At 42.3% G+C, this 26,124-nt stretch overlaps 2 protein-coding genes across 2 annotated transcripts in view; both read left to right on the forward strand.

Moving 5' to 3' along the window:
• ube2j1 (ubiquitin-conjugating enzyme E2, J1) overlaps window positions 1-16,223 on the forward strand; it is a 53,624-nt gene extending 37,401 nt beyond the window's left edge. Inside the window, exons 6-8 of the mRNA XM_072695661.1 lie at window positions 973-1,102; window positions 2,402-2,533; window positions 14,895-16,223. Coding sequence (XP_072551762.1) covers window positions 973-1,102; window positions 2,402-2,533; window positions 14,895-15,188 — 556 coding nt within the window. The 3' untranslated portion in view covers window positions 15,189-16,223. The remainder of the gene's footprint in view (window positions 1-972; window positions 1,103-2,401; window positions 2,534-14,894) is intronic.
• A 4,161-nt stretch (window positions 16,224-20,384) lies between these two features.
• The window catches only part of gabrr2b (gamma-aminobutyric acid type A receptor subunit rho2b), a 32,604-nt gene continuing 26,864 nt past the window's right edge, over window positions 20,385-26,124 (forward strand). The window contains exons 1-2 of the mRNA XM_072695673.1: window positions 20,385-20,649; window positions 23,353-23,459. Of these exons, the coding sequence (XP_072551774.1) occupies window positions 20,525-20,649; window positions 23,353-23,459 (232 nt within the window). The 5' untranslated portion in view covers window positions 20,385-20,524. The remainder of the gene's footprint in view (window positions 20,650-23,352; window positions 23,460-26,124) is intronic.

Raw genomic sequence — 26,124 nt, forward strand, 5'->3', positions numbered from 1 at the left:
AGGAAAGAATACTTTTAAAGAGTGAAGAGTAAATTTAATCTCACAATAACTAGAAATGGGGCGAAAATAACAGGAAATCAAAGGCAGAAATCCTGCAGTAAAATGTACCATGCATACATTCTATTTTGCTGTAAAGTTGCTAATTTGGAGATACAAGGATTTTGCAGGACCGCAGCGATTCGTGAAAATGCACCACTGATTTCATGATCTTGAGATCCGTTTAAGAAACCAGTATTTGAAAAGGCACACAGACATACAAAGCTAAGTTAGACTTCATGTGACTTTTTTGCAACACTGAAAGTGTGTCCTCCTCAAATGTGAAGCTCAGAAGTTCTGAGTTTGACCTGGCTGTCTGTACAAAGTTTTTATCCATCAGCACCACCTAAAACTTAAAATCAATATTGTTGTGCAACACCGACGGCAGCATATCTGTAGACAGCCTTGTACCCAGCACAACTTCAAACTTTTTGCAGTACTGTTCATAGAGTGAAAAAGTAATATTGGTGTTATTATTGATATTTGTCTTGGTACACCATTCACTGACCTTTTAAGCATGTCCAGTTAAGGAGGGGGATTCAGACGGATGTGCCACTCAGGTGTGAAAGGTTGTTTTTTTCGTCCCCACACAGTGCCTGTGGAATAATAAGGAGGCTCTTTGATGCAAGATGCTGAGGATTTGAAGGTGGATTCTGCATCTTATTGATGGCAGATGAAAGGGATTCTGTTGATCTAACTCCAGATTGCCCTCTGCTCAGCACTTTGAGAAGCCTGCCCTTTTTGCTTAATCCTATCAACAAGCTTAGACGGTCTGGGTTGGTTGATCTCTGGGGCGCAGTAGACCCAGGTGCTTTCATTTCTGTAATTTATACGTCTGTGGATGCCTTCATGAAATGTGTTTTCTGTCTAATTGAGTGAAGTCATTTCCGTTTGTTTGTGTGTGTGTGTGTGTGTGTGTGTGTGTGTGTGTTTCAGGTCTTTGGATTTCTGCTGTGAAATGTGTGGGTGCTCCATGCGTTCAGCCCTCCTGGCGCTCTCTCCTAACAGCGACCGCCAACCGGCCGACCGACAGGCTCAGCAGCTAGCCCAGCAGATCAGCTTTAAGGTATCGAATCTTTTACTGCACACACGCGCCAATGAACCCGCATCCAGTGGCATATTTGGGCAGCCCCGGTAAAATTCTCTCTTACTGTGAAAAGCTAAGCTAGTGAATGATGACCTTTACACATGACCAATTTCTTAAAAATTTTAATAAAGCAATATTAAGCAATATTAAGGTCCGAAGCAAACATTTCAGTGCTTGCACTAAAGCATTTACAAGCTGTGATGCTGGCCAAAGGTGGTTCTTGCTTCTGCCTTGCAAGTTAAGGCTTAGGTTAAGGTTATGTGAGATTTTGAGACCATCTTGTATGCACTGCTCTTTTGAGCTGCAGCCACAGATTTTCAGTGATGTTAAGGTCGGGGGCCTATGAGGGCCATGGTAAAACCTTCAGCTTGCGCCTCTTGAGGGAGTCCAATGTGGATTTTGAGGTGTGTTTAGGATCATCATGTTCTGCTGTAGAAGCCATCCTCTTTTCATCTTCAGTGTAAAGGTTATCTGAGAGCTCAGATCTTGTGAGGTGCCCAGACGTGTGCATGATGCTCCTTTCCTTGTTTGCAGTCTGAAATTATGCAGAACATAAGTAATCTTGCTTGAAATGTTAAGGAACTTTCTCTTTTAGAGATCAGTTCATATTCTACTCATCTAACTAATCTTACTAGGGGTGCATCGATTGGCTGAAAACAGGCAGTGACACTTTTGCTTCAGTAGTAAAGTGGTAAATGTTTTCATATATATTTCTTTTTCTTTATAAGATTAAGTAGGCATACATGAAGTGTGGACGTCTACTGTGCCTTATGCTCACCTGCACTGTTAACACTTTCAACAACTCATTGTGGGCAGAACCTAGTAAGATGGTGTCTTTAGTCTTCAGTAGCACAAACATTCATATGCACACTGATGTTTAACTGATGTTAACTGTGGAAGACCACCACAGATGACAAGACAATGCAAGATGGCAAACAGTTCACTAAGGGAAATTGAGGCTTAATTTACATGTACAGTAACTGCTTCCCACATGTTGGGTTTTCCTTCTCCACAGTGTCTCACCACACAGTCTCTCTTTCTCACTGTCCTGGTGGGACTTTTCTCTGTGGGTCCTCTCTGCTTCCTTCTTCTCTCCTGTGCTCAACATGACCTTTTTTGCCCTCCTCTCTACCTCACCACCCTGCTGTGATTACTCAGAATTGTATCACTGTAGTTCTTCCTCTTTAGTCTGTTTTTGGGGCTAGAGAGTGATGTAGGGCCAATGAAATTCAGGAGTATTAATCACTTGTTTGTATGTGTGTGTGTATGTTTCTGTAGGCAGAATCAAGCACATCAGCTGTGGCTAGTGGAACTAGCGTGTCACAGAGTGACAGAAAAACTGACCAACAGGAGGAGAGCTCCACATCAGAGGGGCAGGAGGACAGTGAAATAACAGCGCAGGCTGAACAGGTGGGTGCAAGGGCTTCTGTTTTGACACCGGTACACACACATAATGATACTCTACACAACTCTATTCAAACATACTAGAGCACAACCGCTATAGAAGTGTTGTGGCCAATATTGATCATGACTAATAAATATTTTATATTTTTTAATTTAATAATTTTGTGGTTTTATAGTAGCAGTAGTATACTATCAGTATACTACTGCCAGTACAGTTTTCACTGAGCATTACTTATCCTGCTGTTTCTGCAGGCAAACAAAAGTAGGTAATTATGGGTGCATTTTCAACATTGTGTGTGTGTGCGTGTGTGCGTGTGTGTGTGTGTGTGTATATATATACAGTCATGCCCGAAAGTATTCATACCCCTGGCAAAGTTTGACTTAAATTTACTTTTATTTAACCAGAAGTTATATTTTTGCCTTGAAACGACACAGGCATCTCCCAGGAGATAACACGATGATGTACAAGAGGCATCATTGTGGGAAAAAGTATTTCTCAGCTTTTATACACATTTGAACAAAAAGTGGCATGTCCAAAATTATTCATACCCTTTGAAAACTGTCACAGTATATGGGAAAATCCAAAGTTCTATACCATTCCAAATAGTCCAAGCTGTTTTAAAGCATCCTAATTACCCTGATTCATTGGGAACAGCTGTTTTAATCAACTCAACAGGAGAAAAACAGCAGCTCTCTGCAGTTGGTTTGTGAACAGTCATGGCTAAGACAAAGGAGCTCTCTAAGGACCTGCGGCTGTGCATTGTGGCCGCTCACAAGTCAGGAAAGGGCTATAAAGCCATATCAAAATGTTTTCAAGTTCCAGTGGCTACAGTGCAAAGTATTATTAAAAAATACAAGAAGTTCCGCACTGTGGAAAATCTCAGAAGATGTGGTCGGAAGCCAAAAGTGACACCTGTGCTGGCCAGGAGAATAGTGAGAGAGGTGAAGAAAAATCCAAGGATCACCACCAAGGCCATCCTGGTGAATCTGGACTCTGCTGGTGGCGACATCTCAAGGCAGACAGTTCAACGGACACTGCACACTGCTGGGTTCCACGGACGCAGGCCAAGGAGGGCACCACTTCTCCAGAAAAGGCACACAAAAGCCCGCTTGACCTTTGCAAATGCTCATCTGGACAAAGAAGAAGACTTCTGGTGTTCTGTTTTATGGTCAGATGAAACAAAAATTGAATTGTTTGGCCACAATGATGTGTGCACCATTTGGCGTAAAAAAGGAGAAGCCTTCAACCCTAAGAACACCATCCCCACTGTCAAACATGGTGGTGGGAACCTAATGTTTTGGGGGTGTTTTTCAGCCAATGGACCAGGGAACTTGATCGCAGTAAATGGCACCATGAAAAAAGAGCAATACATCAAGATTCTCAACAACAACATCAGGCAGTCTGCAGAGAAACTTGGCCTTGGGAACCGGTGGACATTTCAGCACGACAACGACCCAAAACACACAGCCAAAGTGGTGAAGAAATGGTTAGCAGACAAAAACATTAATGTTTTGCAGTGGCCCAGCCAGAGTCCTGACTTGAATCCAATTGAGAATCTGTGGAGGGAGCTAAAGATCAGGGTGATGGCAAGGAGACCCTCGAACCTCAAAGAGTTGGAGCTCATCACTAAAGATGAATGGGCAAAAATACCAGTGGAGACATGCAAAAAGCTGGTCAGCAATTACAGGAAGCGTTTGATTGCTGTAATAGCCAATAAAGGCTTTTCTATTAATTATTGAGAAGGGTATGAATAATTTTGGACATGCCACTTTTTGTTCAAATGTGTATAAAAGCTGAGAAATATTTTTCCCCACAATGATGCCTCTTGTACATCATCGTGTTATCTCCTGGGAGATGCCTGTGTCATTTCCAGGCAAAAATATAATTTCTGGTTAAATAAAAGTAAACTTTGTCAAACTAAAGTCAAACTTTGACAGGGGTATGAATACTTTCGGGCATGACTGTGTATATATATATATATATATATAAGCATATAGGAAAAGTTATTTCTTACCCTAGGAAATCATTCGTAGGAGCAAGGTTTCGATCTGCAACAACTAAATGCTGATCTCCTGCACTAGTTAAAGGAAAGCACAGGAAACAGCACTTTCTAAACTACTATTCTTAATTCTCACTGACATTTAAACAATTTGGAAGGTGGTATATTCTGACACTTCATCTGGGCCTTTTTAATCTTTTTAAAATGGAAACAGGAACCTTCACGCTCAAAATTGTCAGCAGTTTTGCGTGTTTTGCCAGCTTCCATCACATTTACCTTCCAAATGCTTTAACACTCGCACATGCACACACCGGGAGGCTCTCCTGTGTCCTCCTGGCTGCCTTCCCCTGTGAGCAGCTTTGTGTAGCAGCCCCCCATAGCGCTCAAACACTTGTACCATCTCAGGATTACTCATTTCCTTCTCAGCGCGGTGGAAGATTTCCACTTTACTGCTGCCTGATCACTCTCTCTTGTGCCCGCACTCCTCCTTCACCGGCACTTGCACACACCCATTAAATTAAAGAGCTGATTGTGAGCGGGTGAGCGGAGGGTATGTGCACAGCGGGTGGTCTGGCTGCTCAAGAAAGAGAAGGGAGGAGAGAGAGAGAGGGGAAAATGTAGCAGGACTGATAACATTGGCAGTCATTTTGCTTAGTACTTTATGTAAGGGACAGCCTGGATGTCCAATCATGCCCTGCCCTCTGCCCTCACATGGCTGCTGGGTCCAGCATACAGCAAACAGATGGAAGGGGAGGGAGGGAGAGGGAGAAAGATGATCTAGAGAGAGTTGTTTAAAAGTGCCTCATACAAACAATCATAGTAGAATGTGTGGGAGAATGTCTATGGGTCTCGAGTGGAAGGCTGAGTGTGTGTCACTCCCCTTCGTGTGTCTCTCCCGAGTCGGTCTCCCGGTGTCTGTGCAGTGTGTCTGTGTGTGTGTGCGTGTAGCACTCATACACTCGTGTACCAGAGGAAGGCAGGAGTGTCTGTCTTCCCTGGTGTGTGTGTGTGTGTGTGTGTGTGTGTGTGTGTGTGTGTGTGTGTGTGTGTGTGTGTGTGTGTGTGTTTGCACACATACACTAGTGTTACAGAGGAAGGCAGGAAAGTCTGTCTTCCCTGTAACTTCTCAGTTTTCTGGTTTCTTTTGGGAGATCCTTTTTGCCCTTCAGTTGTAGTTTCCTCTAGAGTTAAAGAGGTAGCCAGTTCTCCCCTGGCGTCCTTTGTTTTCCCGCCTTTATTTCGCGTTAGACGCGACGTCTCCTTATTTACAAAACCCACCCCTTTACATTTCTTTTGTTGGCCGCTTCAATAACTGCCGCTTTGGTGAAGCGGCAGAGCGTCGGTATCTGTAATTGGTGTCTGTAATTGGTGGATTTGTGTGTCTGTTTATGGTTTTGTGTGAGACCAGTGAACACTAAGAAATTCATCTCCTGCCTCTTGCCGTTTATATCGTACTTTAATCATACATTCAACTACTTTCTTGAAGTTAAGACTTTGATAAACCCGTTTCAAGCACCAAAACAATTTGTCCACATATGTAAAGGTATGTTTTCACAAGAAATATTTGTATAATCGAACTGTAATTTGTCTGGTGTAGCGTCAGATTGTCTCCTCCCACAGTGCTCTAGGTCACATGAGGTCTCATTACAGGGAGAGCTAAGATGGTTCTAAACATTTTGATGTAAAGTGGTTCCTTTAAAGGAGAATTCAGTAAAATATTCTAAAAGAAATAGAGAAAGAGAATGTGCTCTTAGAGTCCAGCTCTTATAGGGTTATATTGCCTTCAGTTTAAATGTACGTAGTCTTAGATTTTAGCGTAGACAGTAGACAACTGTCAAGACAACCTTTTGACATTTACTAGTATGTGACCATTTGTAATGCAGAGGAACGCATGAAACCTTACTGACCGAATCAGCTAGCCTATATAGAAACCCTTTAATATGAGTATGAGTTTCTGAGAGTATTTAACTTAAGTAAAGAGTATTTAATATGTTTCATACACTAATTAAAAACATTTCTGACCACTCATAGATTAAGTGAATAACGTTGATTACTAGCCGAATTTACTGACAGGGCCGAAATGACAGAAGGGCTACTGTGGCTCAAGTCACCGAAATTTTGAAAGATGTTTATGCTAGAAGTGTGTGTGAGTGTGTGAGTGTGTTAAAGAGCCCATTATGACCTCTGTCCACTATGGAAAGCTCCTACAATAGACATGCAAATGTCATAACTAGTTCTTTTGCGCAATGGAAGAAGGTCATCTGGTCTGATAAGTCTTGTTTCCTTTAAATGACCTGAACGGCCAGGGACATGTGCACCATTTACCTGTGGAAGGTGCTGGCACAATAAGTTCGATCCCCAGACCTCCATTTTGCAACTTGCAGAACTTCAGGGATCTGCTGTAATGTCTTGGTGCCAGATACTGCCTTCAGGGGTTTTGTGGAGGCAAGATTTTTGGAAGCACACAGAGAACAAACAGAATGTTAGGCCGGTAGTCAAAGTTTTGGCTCATTGGTGTATATTTTGTTTATGGTCACTGTAGATGTGGTCTCGCAGGACATTGAAGTGGCATTTACTGAGATTGAATGTAACTTGGGGAGCATCTGCAGATAGCCTGAATTAAATATTATGTTGTCAGAATATTTCAGAATGACATTTATCATGTTTTCCTTTTATTACTTTTTTATATGAGTATCAAGAGTTGCTGCATGTCTGGGTGGCACCTCTCTCTCCCACCAAACTCTCAAACTTTGAGCAACATTTATTTTTCTCTGTTATCTATTCCAACCTGTCATAGAAACAGTGTTTTACACATCTGCTAATAGCACATCCTTGTTTGATTTAGGATAGGCTTAAAAGGAAGCAAAAAGGAAAAAAATAATTTTTACACAATACACTCAACAGCTCCATTCAACTCAACCTTAGGATAGTAGCAAAGCAGGCTTCTGTGGCAAACTGCAGACTTTATTCCATGGTAGGCTCACATAAGGTGCAGCTGTCTAAGTGTTGGCCCCATCATTGGCCTCGTTCTCTTTGTCTAACCAGCGCAGGGATCAATTCGCTGATGTAATAGAACTGGCAGTGTGCATTATTCTTCAAGCCTGTTTAGCAGTCCAATGAAATTGCGTTAGCTGCATTTCAAGAAGATGCAGTGGCTGGCGAACTGACACATATGTCTCAGAGGAAGCGCATTCTAGCCTTCACACAAACAACTTTGTTAAAAAACCCTCATTTTGATTGGGGGACTCTGAGAGCCATGGCAAAACCTTCAGCTTGCGCCTCTTGAGGTAGTCCACGCTTAACAGAAATTCTACTACCTTTTATCTCCAGACCTGCTACCTTACTGTTTGAACTTTATCAGTCTACAGGACTTGTTTCCAAAAGGCTTGTTTTAATGTTCCTTCCGGCTCTGTTTGTGGTGTGGACGCTGGAAAGGCATTCTTTGCGAAGGTCATGTTTGTGCAGGTGTTGCTGCACAGTAGAACAGTCCACCCCCCCTTACAGAGACTGCGAAGTCTTCCTGAAGGTCTTCTACAGTCTAACAGGGGGTTCATAGCAATCCTATGAGCAGTTATCTTGAAAAGGTTTCTTGAGCTTCCATCACTGTTCCTGTTAACTGTCATTTCTTAATAACATTATGAACCGAGGATGTGATTTCCATAAGGATTTAGATTCTTATAACCTCCTCCAATTTACATTTACATTGAAGGCATTTAGCAGACTCTCTTATCCAGAGTGACTTACAAAAGTACTTCACTGTTTACTCAAAAAAAATACCCTTAGCTAGTTTGCATAGACTAGGATCCAAAAGCTTAGATACTACTAAATATAGTCAGTATAGAGACCACAGTACTCGACACTACTACTTCGCCCAAGTACTCTCAGAAGAGGTGGGCCTTCAGTCTGTGACAGCGAGCAAGACAGCAAGAGGCTCTGCTGTTCAGACACCCAGGGGAAGTTCGTTCCACCACTTCGGTGCCAGGACAGAAAAAAGTCTGGATGCTGGATGGATCTTAAACAAACTAATTAAGAAATGAGACCTTGGTGAAAGATATGAGAACTCTTTTAGGTGGCCAAACATTTTACTTTTGGACACATAGAAATAATACACTAATGTTTAATCTTTAACCCCTTCAAAAAAAAAAAAAAAAAAAACCTACAGCTCACTGGCAGGCAGAAAATATGATACACCTTAGTGTGTAATAAGCCTTGCTGTGTTAAGGGGTTAACTTTTGCCTATTGGAAATCAGTCCATCTTCTTCACACTTCACTTTAATTGTGACCTGGGAGTGCCCATCCTTTTCCATGGCACTGTACTAGGTTGAACAAAACTAAGCTTTACTCAAAGTGTTATTCTATGTCTCTGTTTTTGGTAATATAAGATAATTTGCCGAAATTATGATGTGTGGCGGGAGAGTGAAATCTTAGTTTTAATATGAATGAAATGAATGAACATTTTAATGAAATCAAACTTGTACTGCACCTTTTAAAATTAGTGGAAAATACCTGTTTGATGCAAGACCTTTCAGCAGTGTCATTATTGTGAGATGTTTTAATGTATATGTCCATCAGTGCAGCTTTCTAATGCGGTCCACAAGTAGATTGAATAAACAGACTGACTCTGGTCGTTTTGGAGTGTGTTATAAGCTGAGCCCCCCACTGAGTAAATACTAATAAATTGAACAAAGCTGTGTTATGCCTTCGGAAATTCAGCTTATTGGGACCTTGAGTGTAAATCTCTGGAAAAGCAATTAGCGCCCGGCGCTGTCATGCTTCTTAAAGCATGCTGTATGTGTTTCTAGGGCTTAAACGTTGCCTCCAGCTTTGATGCTTTTGGGATTGAACCAGACAATCTAGCACAACGAAGGAGGGGATGGGTCGGAAAGGGGAAGGTGGGGGTTGGGTTGGGTTAAATGGAGCCGAGATCCTGTCTAAGCTCCTCTCTCAGCTCTGAGTGAACTCTTGATGAAGAGATACAAGAGAGAGAGGGAGAAGGGAAACGGGGAAGCCAGAAAGCCATCTGTTGCCAGAGATTTTTCTCTGAAAGGAAAGAGGAGTGAGAGTAAAGGAGCTGAACAAATGGCTGCTTACCCGAAGGAGAGCAAGTGGAAGTGCGTGGCTCTTTTACTGTGTGTGTGTGTGTGTGTGTGTGTGTGTGTGTGTGTGTGTGTGTGTGTGTGAGTGTTTTTTTTTTTGTGTGTACAACTTTAAGCTGTATGTGTAGGTGCATGTTTGATGTTTGTGTTGAGTGTATGTGTAGACACTTCTGTAAGATTACACATTCTGCACTGTGTTTACTAAAGTGTGTGTGTGTGTGTGTGTGTGTGTGTGTGTGTGTGTATGTATCTATGTAAGATTAATAAAGCACATAAAGATATCAGTATATATGAAATATGAAGTTTGTACATATTTCAGAACTGAACCCACCCTACGACCCCACTGCATTTTCATTCACAAGCCGTGAAACCCGTCGGTGGTCCGGGTCTGTCGGTTTTGTGTTGTGGCCACCATTCTGATGAGACTCGTATGACCCTATGCCCCTATGCAAATTCAGCTACTTCCTTCACACTGTGCATTTGGGAGCGCCAAAGGCCAATCATTTCTTTTATGACCCACTTTCCACACATCCAGTCAGACTTTCACTACACTGTACCACCTCGTCTCATTTACATTTACATTGAAGGCATTTAGCAGATGCTCTTATCCAGAGTGACTTACATAAGTGCTTCACTGTTTACTCAGAAAATGCCCTTAGCTAGTGTGTATCGACTAGGATCCAAAAGATCCCTCTAAATTTAGACCCTACTAAACAACAAAAGTCAGTATGGAGACCACCATACTCTGCACTACACTTCACCCAAATGCTCTTAGAAGTGAAGGGTCTTCAGTCTGCGTTTGAAGACAGCAACTCTGCCGTTCAGACAACCAGGGGAAAGTTCATTCCACCACTTCTGTGCCAAGACAGAAAATAGCCCACAAGTATTTGTAGCCCAATCCTCCTCGTACAGGATCATGAAGGTACTACTACTACTAGGGCTGGGCGATATGGTAAAAATACTATCACAATATTACAAATAATCACAGACTAAATACATCAGTAGTGACAGACTTCTAACAACTACTATTCAGGTACACTGAATACAGTGATTTTTATTCAGCTTATTCTGCTGCTCTTCATCCAATTAAACCAGACTAATTACACTGTTTGTAATGAAACCTGCAGCTGATCAGTTTTTTTTTCAGCACTAACAGTGTCCTAGATATGCTTACAAAAGCATATTGTTATGATAAAAATAATTGTATTATGATATGATAAAATATGGTCATATTGCATAGCTCTAACTACTACACTAAACACGCAAGGTGACATTTTTTTTAATCCAGGGATATAAAACGATATATATATTCATACACTAACTTGCAGATACAGACCAAGCACCTCCTGTCTCAGCCCAGCTCAACTTTTTTCACTGTATCTCGTTGCCCAAATCTGGACCAGTCATGCACTGCGCAGTTGCATCTAGTGATGCTTTACTGATGCATTTCCACACCAGACCAATGTAGGCAGTGTAACTGCAGTCAGGGATCTTGGGCCCAATGAAAAGATTTTACACTGGACCTCACAACTCTTAACAATTCTGGCACAGACACTGTCCGCCTTAACTTTCACACATATACGGCGTCCCTGACTGTTGTAATATAATATCATAATCATATAATATCAATAAAAACACAATTCTGATATTGTGGCAGCCCTAAGCACAGCTCTAGTTTGTGCTAACACAGCCCTCCAGCCTGCTGGTGATTATCTGCTATCTTAACTCCTTTCAGAAGCCTGCACTGACACTTCAACTTTGTTGTTCGTATCGTGCCCAATGATCAACCCCGCCTCTGTGTTTTGGCCCCAGACCAGACCGTGAACCCCATGTTAATGTGGCATTTCGTATGCGGCATTATCTCTCGGCCAGGTTGAAGAGAATCATAGACAAAATTTTCTCTGAACTTTGAAGAAAATGCAAATGGACCAGCCCTCATGAATAAGAAAGCGACTCTGGCCTCTTTAGAGTGCAACAGATATGCTTCCAGGAAGACAGCATACAGCCAGGGTTTTGGAATGGAACAGGAGGCACAGGGCGACTTTAATATGGTATCTATGTTGGATAGGGCTTTCTGGATTGTGTGTGTGTACTGATAACATGGGATGTGTGTTCTTGTGTTTGGTGAGCATCTCTCCCTATTTCTTTAGCAGCAGTAGAAAACTGTGATTGTAAGGTTTATCTCTGCCATATCCTGCAGATGTGAATGTAGTTGTATTACATGTAGAGACGAATTATTGAATAGTTGGCACACTGACAGGTTCAGGAGAGCTAATATCTTATGTGATGTGCTAGCATGCAGCATTTAACTGCATGTAAGGGTGTGTATGTAAGATTGAGCATAGATTTACCTTTAATGAAGGTATGCTATATGGACAGAAGTACTGGGATACCTACAGTAGCTTTAATGACCTCTCCTTCTTAATCCATAGGCATTAATATTGTCTTGGTCCTGTCTTTTTTCAGCTTTAACAGCTTCCACTCTCCTGGGAAGGCTTTCTACAAGATTTTGGAGTGTGCCTATGAGACATTTTGCCTATTATCCAGAAGATCGTTTGCAAGATCAGACGCTATTGATGGACAAGACGGCCTGACTGGTTTTGAACTTTTTGGATATTCTTGTGATTGTTATTATGGAAACACAGAAGTCATCTTAGCGACAGTGACATGGTTGGTGCGGTCTGTTATAGCAGGTAACAGTTACCATCAGTACTGGAAGTATCTAGCAGTCATGCAGTTAGTATTTTGTCAGCACTCCTAAAATGATCTAGCACACATTGTCGAAACATGGATAGAAAAGAAAGCTATGTTAAGCAGTGCAGAGAGGGTGCGTCAAAAAACGGAAAAAGGCTTTGTCGGCTGATGCCATAAAGTGTGCTAAGATAACGGATTCATTTAAGCAGTCGTCTGCATGTAATGACAAGGACACCCGTCCACCCCCCTCACCTCAAGCTGCTTTTTGATGCCATTTCACCCCTGTGCAACAGCGACGGTTGGGATGTGATCCTGTAAAGAGTGTAGTAGCTTTTTATTTATTTAGTGCCTAAAAACTGATGTGGAATTTGGCCTTTTTGAAATGTGTCCTCATGGAGGGGCCACATCTCTTGGCAGCAAAACCTTTCTCTGCCTCACTGTCTCTCTCCCACTCTCTCTCACAATCACTTGTACTTTACACTGAGTGATTAGGGAAAAGAGAGAGCCACCCTACCCACTCAGAGAGAGCAAGACAGCAGTTGTGCTATCTAGGACTCCCAGGTGGCTGTGGTATCACTGGGGTTCAGGCTGGCATAGTGATAAGGCCAATGTTTAGACAGCTAAAGTGTACTTACTAGTTATCGTTTTATGTCCCAATAAATGTTTCTGGCAAAGTATGGCAAGCACAGGAATGTTACGAGTATAAACCACTGTGGAAAGCTCAGGGAGCATATTAATGTGCCCTTATAATCATGGCTAGGGCTGTCGCTGTAAAAGTCTTCAGTAATTGTATATGTACTCAATTTCCCAGACTCTTTTGCTAGCTCACATAACCACTCAGGCCATCTGGGACAAAGCCCAATCACCAGAGTTTTAGAACACGCCCCTGAAGCTCATCATGTGTAGAATTAAACCAGATGCGGAACTGTGAGTTGAACATCACTGCCATCAGTCTTTAACTGCTTAACACTGAAGTGTAGGTATATGCCTGGATTAAAAATAGTGCTTCAGAGCTAATATTGTTAGAGTCTTTCACTTGTGCAGGTTCAGGTTTTTCTGCTGGTAGATTAAACATCTGCACACAAGCCTTCAAACATTGCAACTTATTTTAACTGTTTATTTACACATTTCTTTTTAGCGTATTGTCTGTTTACGCATCGGCAGAAGTTCTGCACCCACTTGATCATAGGGCTGATAATTGCAACCTATAACTTGGTCCATCATTTTTGCTCACATCCCCACTGCCTAGCTCACATTCCCCACTGCCTAGCTCACATTCCCCACTGCCTAGCTCATATTCCCCACTGCCTAGCTCACATTCCCCACTGCCTAGCTCACATCCCCACTGCCTAGCGAAAAGGTCAGCAGTGGGGAAATTGTTTGATGGCTTCAACATAGGACAACACCACTGGGGCGGCACAGCGAGGGAACACACTGGAGACTTTCAGTACTGCTTACTGCTTGCATGCTTAACTAAACTTTAACGGTTTCATCTTGTAGCTTTTAGCATTTAAAAGCAAGTACGCTGCTACAAGGGGTCATATCCTACATTTTTCTGTGTATGGATGCTAAAGTCTTCTGAATGGATATTTCAATGGACTGTCAATTGCAGCTCTGTGTTGGTCATTTCAGTTGACAGATTTTTGTCACGTTGCATTTCCTCTGGTGGGTTTGAGTTGGGCTGAATCATCAACCCCAATCGTCACTTCCTTGTGGAGTAAGCCACAGAAAGTCATTGCTGCAAAGGCTGGCTGTTTACAGAGAGCTGTATCAAAGCAAATTAATGGAAAGTTGTCTAGAAAGGGGAAAATGTGACATGAACAGGTGCATGAACAACAGGGATGACCAAAGCCTTGAGAGTATCTTCACAAACAGTGGCTGCAGCAAGAGCCATTCATGCAGGACATGGGCTACAACTGCCGCATTTCTAATATCAAGCCACTCATGAAGCAGAGACAACATTGGAAGCGCCTTGCTTGGGCTAAGGAGAACAAGAACTGGACTGTTACTCACAGATCTCTTTTCAGATTTCACAGTTTGTCATTGTTTGGGGTGCCATTCTAATAATGTTGGTATACTGTATTTGATCCAAGTCCAGAGTGAAACGCAGCCTAAAGTTAAAGCTTTGTGAAGAACTACCACCAAATGCTGTTTTGCTGACCATGATATTATTGGGCTTGCTTGGCCAACCAACTCCAGAGTTGATCCCCATAGATTCTCTTGTCTAGAGGAAGAGAATGAACACACAACCCAGCAATACAGACAAGATGAAGGCCACTATCAAATCAACCTAGGCTTCAGTAACATCTCAGCAGTGCTACAAGTTGATTGCCTCCGTATTGTGCTGTCATACTGTTGATGCATTAATTAATGGTAGAGGAGCCCCAACTACGTATTAAGTGTATAAATTGATATATTTTTAAGTTGGGACATTTCTGTATTGTGCATCCTTTTCTGTTTGATCTTATTAAATAGTCCAATAAATTGAAGTACTGGATTTCTGATTTTCTTGAGCGATAAGCTTGGGCTACTGATGATATTTTAAATTGTGGACTTTTGCCTCTCCTCTCTCCCTAGGTTGAGTCCGGCTCTGAAGCCCCCACAGAAGCACCACCAGTCCCTCCGGCCCCTGCCTCTCGCCCCCTGAGCCCCCGACAGCGGCGAGCCCAGAACCAAAATCGCGCCCAGAACCAAAATCAGAACCAACTTCGTCGGCCTGCCTTCCCAGCATTCCCTGCAGCAGCAGCCCAGCCAGATGGCAGCCACACAGGCTCGGCTGTGCTCATTGTTCTGCTCACACTTGCCCTTGCTGTGCTCGTCTTCCGCAGGATCTACCTGGCCCAAGAGTACAAATTCGACTATGAGCTCTGACTGATATCCACTTTTAGATCCACGTTAACTGCCACCAATCTCCACCACCATCCAGCCCAGCCCAGCCCAACCTGCCTGTCTCTCTCTCTCTCCATGGGCATCTCCATGAGTCCTTTCAGCATGCCACTCGGCCAGCCTAAGAGACCACAGTCCTTCATCGGGGCACATCCATGGCTGATAGAACTCCGCAGAACAAGTTAGAAACCCTGGAGAGAGGATTCATTTAGGGAGGGCTGAATTATGACCCAAAGCTTTTTGTTTTTGTGGTGGCTTCTGTTTTTTTTTCTTTCTTTCTTTCTTTCTTTCTTCCTTTCTAAAAATACACTCTTAAAAATAAAGGTGCCAAAAATGAATCTTTAAACCACTTTTGGTTCCCTCAAGACCACTTCAGTGGCTGGTTCTTTAAATTGAGGAACCTTTTTACAGTTTAAAGAACATTTCAGTAATATGAAGCTTCTATGCTTTTTTCCTAGAACTGTACATCAACACCTGGAACCAATTAGGATCCTTTATTTTTAAGACTGTAGACATTTGCCCTCATCTACTGGTTTCTTAAAAATGGTTATGTTATGTTGAGCCATGAACATAAGGGACTTCAAAGCCTCAAAGGGGGCTCAAATGCATGTGCTTATGGTCTGAAAAAATTACCAAACTGTAAAAGGTTCTAGCCAACGTTCAGCATAATAATTATTCATGATCCAATGTCACAATGGAATTGAATCTAATCTAATGTCAGCGGATTAATTAGATTTAGACAGTATCATGTGTGTATAAATCTATCATAATGCATTCAAACACTGAAGAACACATACGCACGTTGTGGCTGTCCATGCCAACTGAACCTCGACTTGAGTGTCCCATCCCATCCCAAGTTCAAAAGCGGAGCCTGTCGGTTTAGGTTTAGTGCTTTTAATTGTGACCAGGTCCTAGTCTAGAGACCCTGAAATGAAAACAGCTCAATTTAGTCTAGAATTCAACTGTGCAATGTAAAGCTGTTCTCATTTTTAACAAGAATGATTAAAATGAAGAATATAATTTGTGCAAGACTTTTTTTTCCCCCTTATTTCTTCTTCTGATTGATCTTCTGCTTAGGTAGTGCTCCTCACCTTGGAGGTGTTCCTCACCAACTCGTAAAATGTCTTACTGTTATATTTTGAAATGACTGGGGTTGTTGTGTATATCACATACAATTCAGAGAAACACTCAACTAAAACTATCCATCAGACAGTGGTCCTATGAAGGACTTGTGTTGGTTGCATGGCAGGCATTCTTTTTTTCTTGATTATGGTCTTAAAAAAATGATTAATTTCATTGAGAAAATTTTGCAGGATTTCCCAAATGGAATGCCCTTGACTTGTCCTGCTACTGGATCATTTTGACTTCTTCTTCTGGCTAACTGAGAAATTCTGCTTTGTGAACACGGAGACGAAAACGCTTGCATGAGCATGTAAAGAGGGACAAAGTTGGATTTAATGCCAAATTACACCCTACTCCCTATGTAGTGTACTATAGAAGTCACAAAATTACAGATTCTAAATCTCAATAGAGTACTATGTATTTGTAATAGAACAGTATTCACATTTATTCACATGTCAAAATCTGAAGTCTAGTATGAATACCAGCTTTATCAAACCAGTCAGCCGCTATAAGCAGCCTGATGACCAGCTTGGTAAAGTTGGAGAACTTCAACTCTTTCAAACTCAAATAAAACACACTATGCTGAAGAACTAACTAGCTTAACCAGCTTGCTTAACAGCATAGGGTATGTTTTGCTACCACCTTGACCATCAAAGACCAGCTCAGACAAATCTTAAAACCACCTACCAGCAAAAGCTGAGCTGAGTCTTGAGCTGGATTATTTAGCTGGGACACATATGGGCCAGTAAGTTTTGATGGTAGGCTAATGTTAAATGCATTAACAGTTTTTTTTGTAGATTACATATATTTTAACATATCTGCAGGAGAAGAGCATTGGTGTACAGGTTGGGGTGAGCGAAAACATGCTCTGGTTTCTGGGTCATAGACCATTTTTTGAGATCATCATGGATACATGGCTTGACGCCACTAAACTGTGCGTTTCTGTTCTAGTACTTTTCTAGCATCAACTAAAGGTAGAACTCCATGTTTCCAGCCTGTCTTGGATCTGTTAGATGTATGAGCAGAATGACCAGCTTGCATTTAAAAGATTACCCCATGCATTGCAGTGGTGCAGAAGCAGCCTGGACAGCAGGCTCAAGTACCAGCAGCTGGGAGAACGGTGTGAACTGAGGGAATGGATGAAAGGTGAGTTGTAAAGCTGTAAAACAGAGTAAATGCATTACAACATTCTACAACAGTGTGTCAAACTGGTTCCCTCCCACAACTGTGCTGAGATTAGTGTTTCCCCTCCTCGCTCAGAATTCAGTTCATGAAAGGTTTGCTAATTAGCGGATGGGTTGCGTCAGGTGTGTTTACTGAGGAGGAACATCAGTGTCTGTAATGACTGGAAGGAGCCCAGTTCTGCCCAGTGACTGCCTGTTCTAGAACAATGTAAAGGGTCCAGTCACACCAATGTCTGAGGACCGTTACTCACATATACAAATATTTTTGCCTCTCGTCCACATGGAAATGCCAGTTTTTGGTCACTGAAAATGGAGCTTTACGGAAATGCTCTCCAAGGTGGAAATTGAGGAAATCTGAACGCATGCATGAGTCTCGAATACCTCCTTATTTCATAACACTACAACCTCTACACGCAGACAGCGCTGGACCACCGTAGTCATGCTGGACTATAAGCCAGGTGATACTGGTCTAGCTTGGTGAAGTTAGTCAGCTGAACCATCAAACTCAAACCAAAGCATACCCTGTGCTAATCAAGAGCTATGCTGGTCAATTCGCTTGACCAGCTTGAGGTGACCAGGCTGTGTTTTTTTGACTTTTTTCAGCAGAGGTATCACATGTCTCGGAGAAAGAAGACCGAACTAAGTTAACTTTTAGCTTTGCTAACTCTTAGCTTTGCCAGAATGTGGATTGAAGTTTGTGTATGTTTAAAATGAAATGTATTCATGAAGATACCTTGGAGAAAAAGACGGAGTTCAAAGTGACAAGACAACAAAGAACACTTGCTAAGCTATGCCCAAATACATGGGGAATAGCTTAGCATGTGTTCTTTGTTCTCTTTACTGAAGATGTTTACAGTCCCAGGCCCTGCACATGCCTTGGTGGATATTTTGATTCCCCAAATAGGGGAGGGAATAATTCCAGTTTGGTGCTGCACCCTGATGAATATGAAGAAGTTTTTTTTTTTTTAATGCTAATATAATTATTAATGACTGGCTGAGCCATGTTTCTAACTTATTGAATTAATTTATCTTCATTATCCTTAGAGGTACCTCTGTGAGCAAGTCCTGTCATGCCGGTTGTATTTTGACATTGAAGGACCATTGACACATCAAAGTTTAAATCTGCTATATTTTACAGTACACCTTTTAATGTGGGGGTTCTTCAAGGTCTCTGTAGTAAAAGCAAAGCCTTGACAACTTTGGAATAGGGTTTACACTTTTTTCTATATAGCACCGAAAGTGGTTCCACTACTGTGACAAGCCAGACTAAGCCTTATCAGTACAATAAAGAGCCCTTTTGGCCAAGGATGTTGTTAAATGCCTGATAAGACATGTTCATCTTACACCAAATTACCTAGCGGTGGCCAGGATGCTCATTGTCATTCTTATCTGACCACAGCACACCGTCTAAGTGTCAGTCGTTTGCCACATTTCAGGTTTTCTCACATTGCAGCAGTAGGGGGCTTCTCCTGGGCAACCATCCAAAATGATGGTGGACACTGAGTCATCATCTCATGGCAGTGGTTTTTGAAAGGGGTTGATCCTTCTCTGGATTATGTTATCTGTTCATCTGCTCACTTTCCTTATTCAGAGCCTACCCGGACTCATTGGGCTCAAGGCAGGAACACCTCCTGAACAGAGTGCCAGTCCATTGCTGGGTACCATTCACACCCATGCACTCACACAGTTTTTATTATTATTATTTTACACAATTTTCTCCCCAATTTAGCTGAGCCACTGAACCCAACCATTCACTAGGAATCATGTGCAGTGCACCTGACATTAAAAGGGTGAGGACAAGCACATGCCTATTCCAACACATGAAGTCAGCCAATGCCAATGTGCACTCGGATGAAAATGCTGGATCCCTAGCTCTGACATATTAGCCAACAGATGTGTGGAATGAGGGGAGAGAGCATAGCTAATTGTGCTCTCCTGGGCTCCGGCTGCTGATGCCGAAGTAGCATGACCCAGGATTCAAACCTGTGATCGTCTGGCCATAGTGTCAGCGTCTTAGATCTGCTGAGCCTTCACCTGATGTAAAGATCTTTTACCAATGTATAGGTGCTAAGTTCTCACAACTCTGTTACAAACATGGTTCTGTGTGGAGTGTTCCTACATGGACATGAAGAGACCACATCAAACTGCTCATATTGCTCTTGTGGTCATTATAGTCAATTCCAGAGCAGGAGCCATGGCTTCTGTATCCAATCCCCAATCCAGATTTACGAAATACCACCCATTCATTCCTATTGCACTGAAAGGGACGCTATTAACCAAATCTGTTCTAGAACAATGTAAAGGGTCCAGTCACACCAATGTCTGAGGCCCGTTACTCACATATACAAATATTTTTGCCTCCCGTCCACATGGAAATGCCAGTTTTTGGTCACTGAAAATGGAGCTTTACGGAAATGCTCTCCAAGGTGGAAATTGAGGAAATCTGAACGCATGCATGAGTCTCGAATACCTCCTTATTTCATAACACTACAACCTCTACACGCAGACAGCGCTGGACCACCGTAGTCATGCTGGACTATAAGCCAGGTGATACTGGTCTATGGCACTGAAAGGGACGCTATTAACCAAATCTAGCACAGGAAATGGGCACCAGAAACCACTCCCTGGCACCGGAGGCAGGGCAGTACTAACCAATGCCATTGCAAGAGGCAGGACACTACTAGCAAATACCAGGGCAGTATAGGGCGGAGTTTTGCGCTGTTTGTCAAAGCATTGGCTCGTGATTCGTTGCCTCCCCCCCCCCACCCCCCCCCCCCACCCTTAACACAGACGCGTCGTTGCGCAGCGAGCCAATCAGCGCGCCCTTTCTCAAGCGGCTCGGAGACGCGAACTGCGACGCGCCCAAAAACTTTATCAGTGCGTGGTGCCGGACCCTCCTGCTCCACTTCTCTCAGCACGGCGATGCTGGTCGCCGCGCGCGTCCCTCCGTACGATGCCCAGAGCGCCTGACCGTACCGCTCCGCTCCTGCGTGGACTCCCGAGCCGGGCTCCATCATGCCTTACGCCGCCAAGCTGCTGCTGGTCTTGATCCTCTGCCTCACTGCGCTCGCCGAGGGCGGCAAGCATAAGAGCAGGAAACGGAGGTGGTCAGCAAACCTGGAAACTCACAAGCATGGAACGTATGTAGTGATTCGTTGCTCCTCGTTACTCTGCCCTTCTGCTTTCTAGTCTGGCTTGCCTGCGCGTCATGGTTTGGTCACTCTTTGTATTAACCGAGCTCTTCTGGACAGTCCACTTGGACACTGGCCATGTAAAAAGAACCATTGACTCGTTGCTAAATGCGCACTTCAGGGTGCCAAGACATTTAGCGCGCTTTTCCTGATCCTTAGGGGCGCTGGCCAGGGTGCTTAGAGCGCTGTACGTGGTGCTGTACGTGGTGCTGTACGTGGTGCTGAATGTTAGAATGTAATAATAATATTATTAAATGCGCTGTCCGTGGTGCTGCACAGCGCTGTCCATTAGATTTATTGCGCGTTTCGTAGTACCGTGGGCGCTGTCCGATGTCCGCGGTGCTGAAACGCGCTACTTGTGGTGCTTAGGTAGATTTTCTTGCTAAATACGGGGGGTTTGATTGCCTAAGGTAGAAATCTCTACTCCTTACCTATATGCCACCCTTTGCATATCTGTGATGTGTGTGTGTATTATAGCACTGAGACTTTATGCCGTGCGTAAAAGCCAGAGTGGCACACGCTGCTGCTCACAAATCCAGACAGCGTAACGCAGCTGAGAACATAAACACCGCCTCTGAGTAATCGAGTGTGTTGTGATACGGTAGGATTATGTGCGTGCCGGACGCGCTGCTAGTCAGGTCAGTTTGAAAATGCCCTCAGGAGGTGCTGCCTCACTACGTTTCGCCTTTATGGTGTTCAGTTCCTGCTCTGATGTCTGGACCAGAAACTGTCTGTGAATGACTTTTTTTATGGTTCTGACTGAAATAAGTGTTGCTGTATAAAACACATAAACAAAATGAATGAGGCAATAAAGCGATCTTTGGTGGTATAAGGAGCTGCTGACTGTTCCGAATGTTTCCGAAAGGTCCTTTTCCAACTTCTTATGACTGTTTTTTTGGGGGGAGGAATCTGCATTTTAATTTAGATGGAAAAGCCTAAGGGAGCTGTTGAAATAGAAATAAAATGAGCTCGGCTGGAAATAAACATGCATTTACGAGAGCATTGTTTCATGCCAGAGAGGAGCTGCATGTCATTGCTTATTTCGAATGACAGCCCCCAGGGTGATTTTTATGTGCAATATCTTGCACTAACATTCAGGGGAACCAGTAGGATGTCGGTGAGAGATGAAAGTCGTTTTTGATCATGGCACATGGCCATTTCGGATGATCTTCTGATGATTTAGATGCACACCATGACCTCCCTTTGGGATAAGCAGGCCAGCGTCTAGACAGGAAATGCCAGATTCGGTTGTTACCCAACTGATAAAGTGTCATTTATAGTAGCATAACCTTTAAAGTCATGTGCATAAGTCTTTGGACTTGACACAATTTTTGCATTTTTGCTTTTGTACAGCACCTCAGTGAATTCGAATTTAATCAAGATGTGACTTGCAGGTTTGAGTTTCACAAATATATTACATTAAGGATTTCTGCCAAAGACTCAAAAGTAATTGGACAAACTAACATAATTATAAGTCTAAAGCTGGTTTTTAATACTTTGCAAATCGCAAATACTTTGCGATTAATGACTAAAGGACATCACCATAAGATGAGTTTCCTCCCCTGAGATACTTTGCTAGGCCTTTACTTCAGCCACCTTCAGTTGCTGCTGTTGTTGGTCTTTCTGCCTTCAGCTTTGTCTTCAGTAAGTAAAAAGCTGCTCAGTTGTGTAGAGGTCAGCTGACTGAGCCATTGGATAGCATTCCATTTCATTTGCCTTAAGGTTGCTTTCATGGTATGTTTTGGGTCATTATCTATCTGTGCTATTAAGCACTGTGCTATCGGTTTTGCCACATTTAACCTGATCTGAGCAGAAAGTACAGCTTCCCCTACTAGTACTATCAACAGTCACATCATCAGTAAACACCAGTGACCCAGTTCCATTGGCAGCTATATATGCCATAAAAGTGCCTCCACCATGTTTGACAGATGATTCGGAATGCTGCAGATTGTAAACCATTTACGATGGGTTTGTTTTGTTTTGTTTTGTTTTTTTTGGGGGGGGGGGGCTTGTATACTAATGGTGGTCACATTCACTTGTGTCAATGCTTCTTTGGACCACATATTGAGAGTTTCCATAAACAGCTGCCAAAAAGAAATCCAGCACTTGGAATTAACTCCAGACCTTTAATGTCCTTCATTTATCATCAATAAATGAGGGAACATGCCACACTAATGATTTTTTTAGTTTGTTAAATTAGAAGGACTGGGGAACAATATCTGTAATTCCTAAACGATTAATGCAATCGCTAAACCCTTTAAACCATTTAAACCCTGTAAAGCTTTACCTTAAACCCCTTTAATTAAAGCACTCACATCTTAAATGCTTCATTTCAAATCCATTGTGGTGGTGTATCAGAAGCAAAACATGGACCTGCTGTATGAAAAGATGCCATTTATAACAGTGCAATATTATTAATAGTGCAACATTTATAGTCATATAACATTTAATAGTGTGTTGTTTATGATATGCCTTTAATAATATTTCATTTTTATGGCAGTCTTTTATTTAAAGCATTTAACTGTAACATTAATGATATTGTGTAATTTCCACTACTGCAACATTTGCGGTGAGTTGTAGTTAATAATAAATATAATAGTAACACTAAGCTGTGTGTGACATTGTAATGAAGTGGAAAAAAATGTCTTGCAGCCCACTGTCCAAAAAAGTGGTTGATGGAACCAAGACTCGGAAGGTGAAAACGGACCACTTACTACGGGTAGAAGATCATGATTTTACCATGAGGCCAGCTTTTGCAGGTAAGACAATGATATTCAATGTATTTTAATCCATTTCTTCTTGATAAAACTGTGAGTAAGATAAATCCCAATAAATATAGCAAATATAATACATGAAATGTTACACATAAAAGGAAATCGTTTCTCTACTTTTGAAGGGTTAACAACACTGAAACCAAACTAGTACCCTGTTTTTAATGTGTCCTTTCCAATACCCAGACCTAAACAGTCCCGACTAAAAACTCAGTCAGAACAAAGGTCATTTGCACACATCCCTGTTGCTAGTTTGGACCATGCCTTCCACTCATGATGATTTGGGAGAGCACTGTAAGAGATGGGAGAGTAGGTGGCTGGAGTTTAGGTGGCTTCTGCGTTGTGGCAGGAAGCCAGTGTATGTATACAGAGTAAGCCATATGTATGTATACATGAGAGGGAGGAAAACTTAGGAAACCCCCTGAAAATAATATATTTAAACACACAGACATTTGTACTTATATATATAATATAACTACAACTGAAGATGTCTTTTAAAAATAATTTGTAAAATATAATTAATACAAATTAAGACACCCTCACATTTATTACTACTTCAATTGCCTAAAATCAGAATCAGGTGCAACACCTCAGCTGCAGATGATTAGAACATTATTAGAGGGGATTTTATTTAAACCTCAGACATTTAGTTTGGTAAAGTGAGTGGTATCACCATGGTGAGATCCAATTAGCTCCCTGAGGCCTTCAGAAAGAAGGTTGTACATGCAGATGAGTCTGGTAAGGGATTTAAAAAAAAGATCTTCAATAGAAGACAGAAATCACCTGCTTCACTGTCCAATAAATAATTTACTAGTGCAACAACTTTTAATATGGCCAGGTCAGGCCATCCTAGCAAGTTGAGTCAACAAAATGCATAAAGAAGCCTCCAACCATCCTAGAATGTTATCACAGGATCTACAGGTAGCTCTTGCCACAACTCAGATCACACATGTTTGATTTTCAAGGAGAAAATCCTTGCTGTCAAAACAATAATAAGACTAAAGTTTTCCAGAGAACATCCAGACCAAGACACAGGGATATCCAGAACAATGAGCTTTAGGGTAATGAATCCAAAGTGCAATTTTTTGGAGACAGTAAGAGAACACATAGACATCGGACACAGCATTTGATCAGCTGTGAAGCATGAAGGTGGAAATGTCATGGTTTGGGGGGGCTGTTTTTCTGCAGCAGGGTCTGGAGAGCTTTCCGACATAGAATCCAGTAGGAAGTCTTGACTGTATTAGAGAAGGCTTGAGGGAAATGTGAGACCAACTGTCTAAAGACTAAAGCTGAAAGAATTCTGCCTGGAGGAGTGGGAAACACTTTCTCCCAGCTGATGTCAGAGACTGGTAGATCATTAAATGAAAAGTCTAACAAGTTATTTTAGCCAAGGGGGGAAACACCAACTATTAGGGCATAGGGTGTCCTCACTTTTTCCTCACAGGAAAATTGCATTTTTATTAATTACATTTGACAAATGATTTTTAAAAATGATTTTCTTCCGTTGAATGTTTTTATATTACCTTCATCTCATAATATTGCATAGATCAAATGTCCATTTGTTTAAATATAAAAAAGACTAAGTTTTTCATGGGGTGTCCAAAGTTTTTCACATCATATGCTGTGGGCCTTTTAAAATACACCTGGGGTAGTTTTCAGCCGGTCATCTTTTGGTGTTAACTCTGCTGCCCACTAGGGGTCAGGCAGCTGTGGAGACTATTTCTGTTGCCAAGAAGTCATTAAGTTATATCTCAGACACATGATGTGAACCTTTGATCAAATGAGACCAGCTGTCTTCCCAAAGAAATAACAGCTGCTGTGGCATTATGTGCAACGAAGGCCTTCCACAGTTTGCACCAAAAGCACTTGTGTGTGAGTGAGAATGGATACCTGTTATTCACACAGGGAAACCTGTCTGATCAGATCTGACAGCGTTGATAAAAGCACCTTAATTTGACTGTCAGTTATCGTACGTGTGAAGTCCGTTCCTGTGGGGCTTCAGATCAACCACGCATTCACTGTTGAAACATCAAAAGGTGGAAACAAAGGATCCACAGCATGCATCTCTCGCTCTGCCTTTCTCTCTCACTCTCTCTCACTCTGTTTTTCGCTCTCCCTTTCAGTCTCACTGTCTCTTTCTCATTCTTTCTGTTTCACTCTTACTGTTTTCATTTCTCTCTCTCTTTCTCTGCTTCTATCTCTCCTCTCTGTCTCTCACTCACTTATCTCTCCTCATTCCCCATTACTTTTTCTCAAAGCATTCCATCACTCTCCATCACGTCACATTTTTCTCTCTCTTTAAAGCATGTAATCTCTCATTGCAATCTATCGTTGTGTCTCTCTCTGTCTCTCTATAGCACTCCATGTCTCTCCCTCTCTCTCTCTCTCTCTCTCTCTCTCTCTCTCTCTTCCCACTTCTCTCTCTCTACTGTTTCTCTCTGTTTATCTTTCCTCTCACCCTGTTTTCAAAGCATTCAATCTCTTTCATTCTCTCTCTCTCTCTCTCTCTCTCTCTCTCTCTCTCTCTCTCTCTCTCTCTCGCTCTCGCTCTCTCTCTCTCTCTCTGTGTATTTGGCATGCACAGTCTGGCGTCCAGAAATAGCGAGGTGCGGAGTCTTTGCCTGTCTCTTCTTATTCAAACATAATGAAAAGG

Source organism: Salminus brasiliensis, chromosome 1, assembly GCF_030463535.1.
Source record: "Salminus brasiliensis chromosome 1, fSalBra1.hap2, whole genome shotgun sequence".
Lineage (NCBI taxonomy): Eukaryota > Metazoa > Chordata > Actinopteri > Characiformes > Bryconidae > Salminus > Salminus brasiliensis.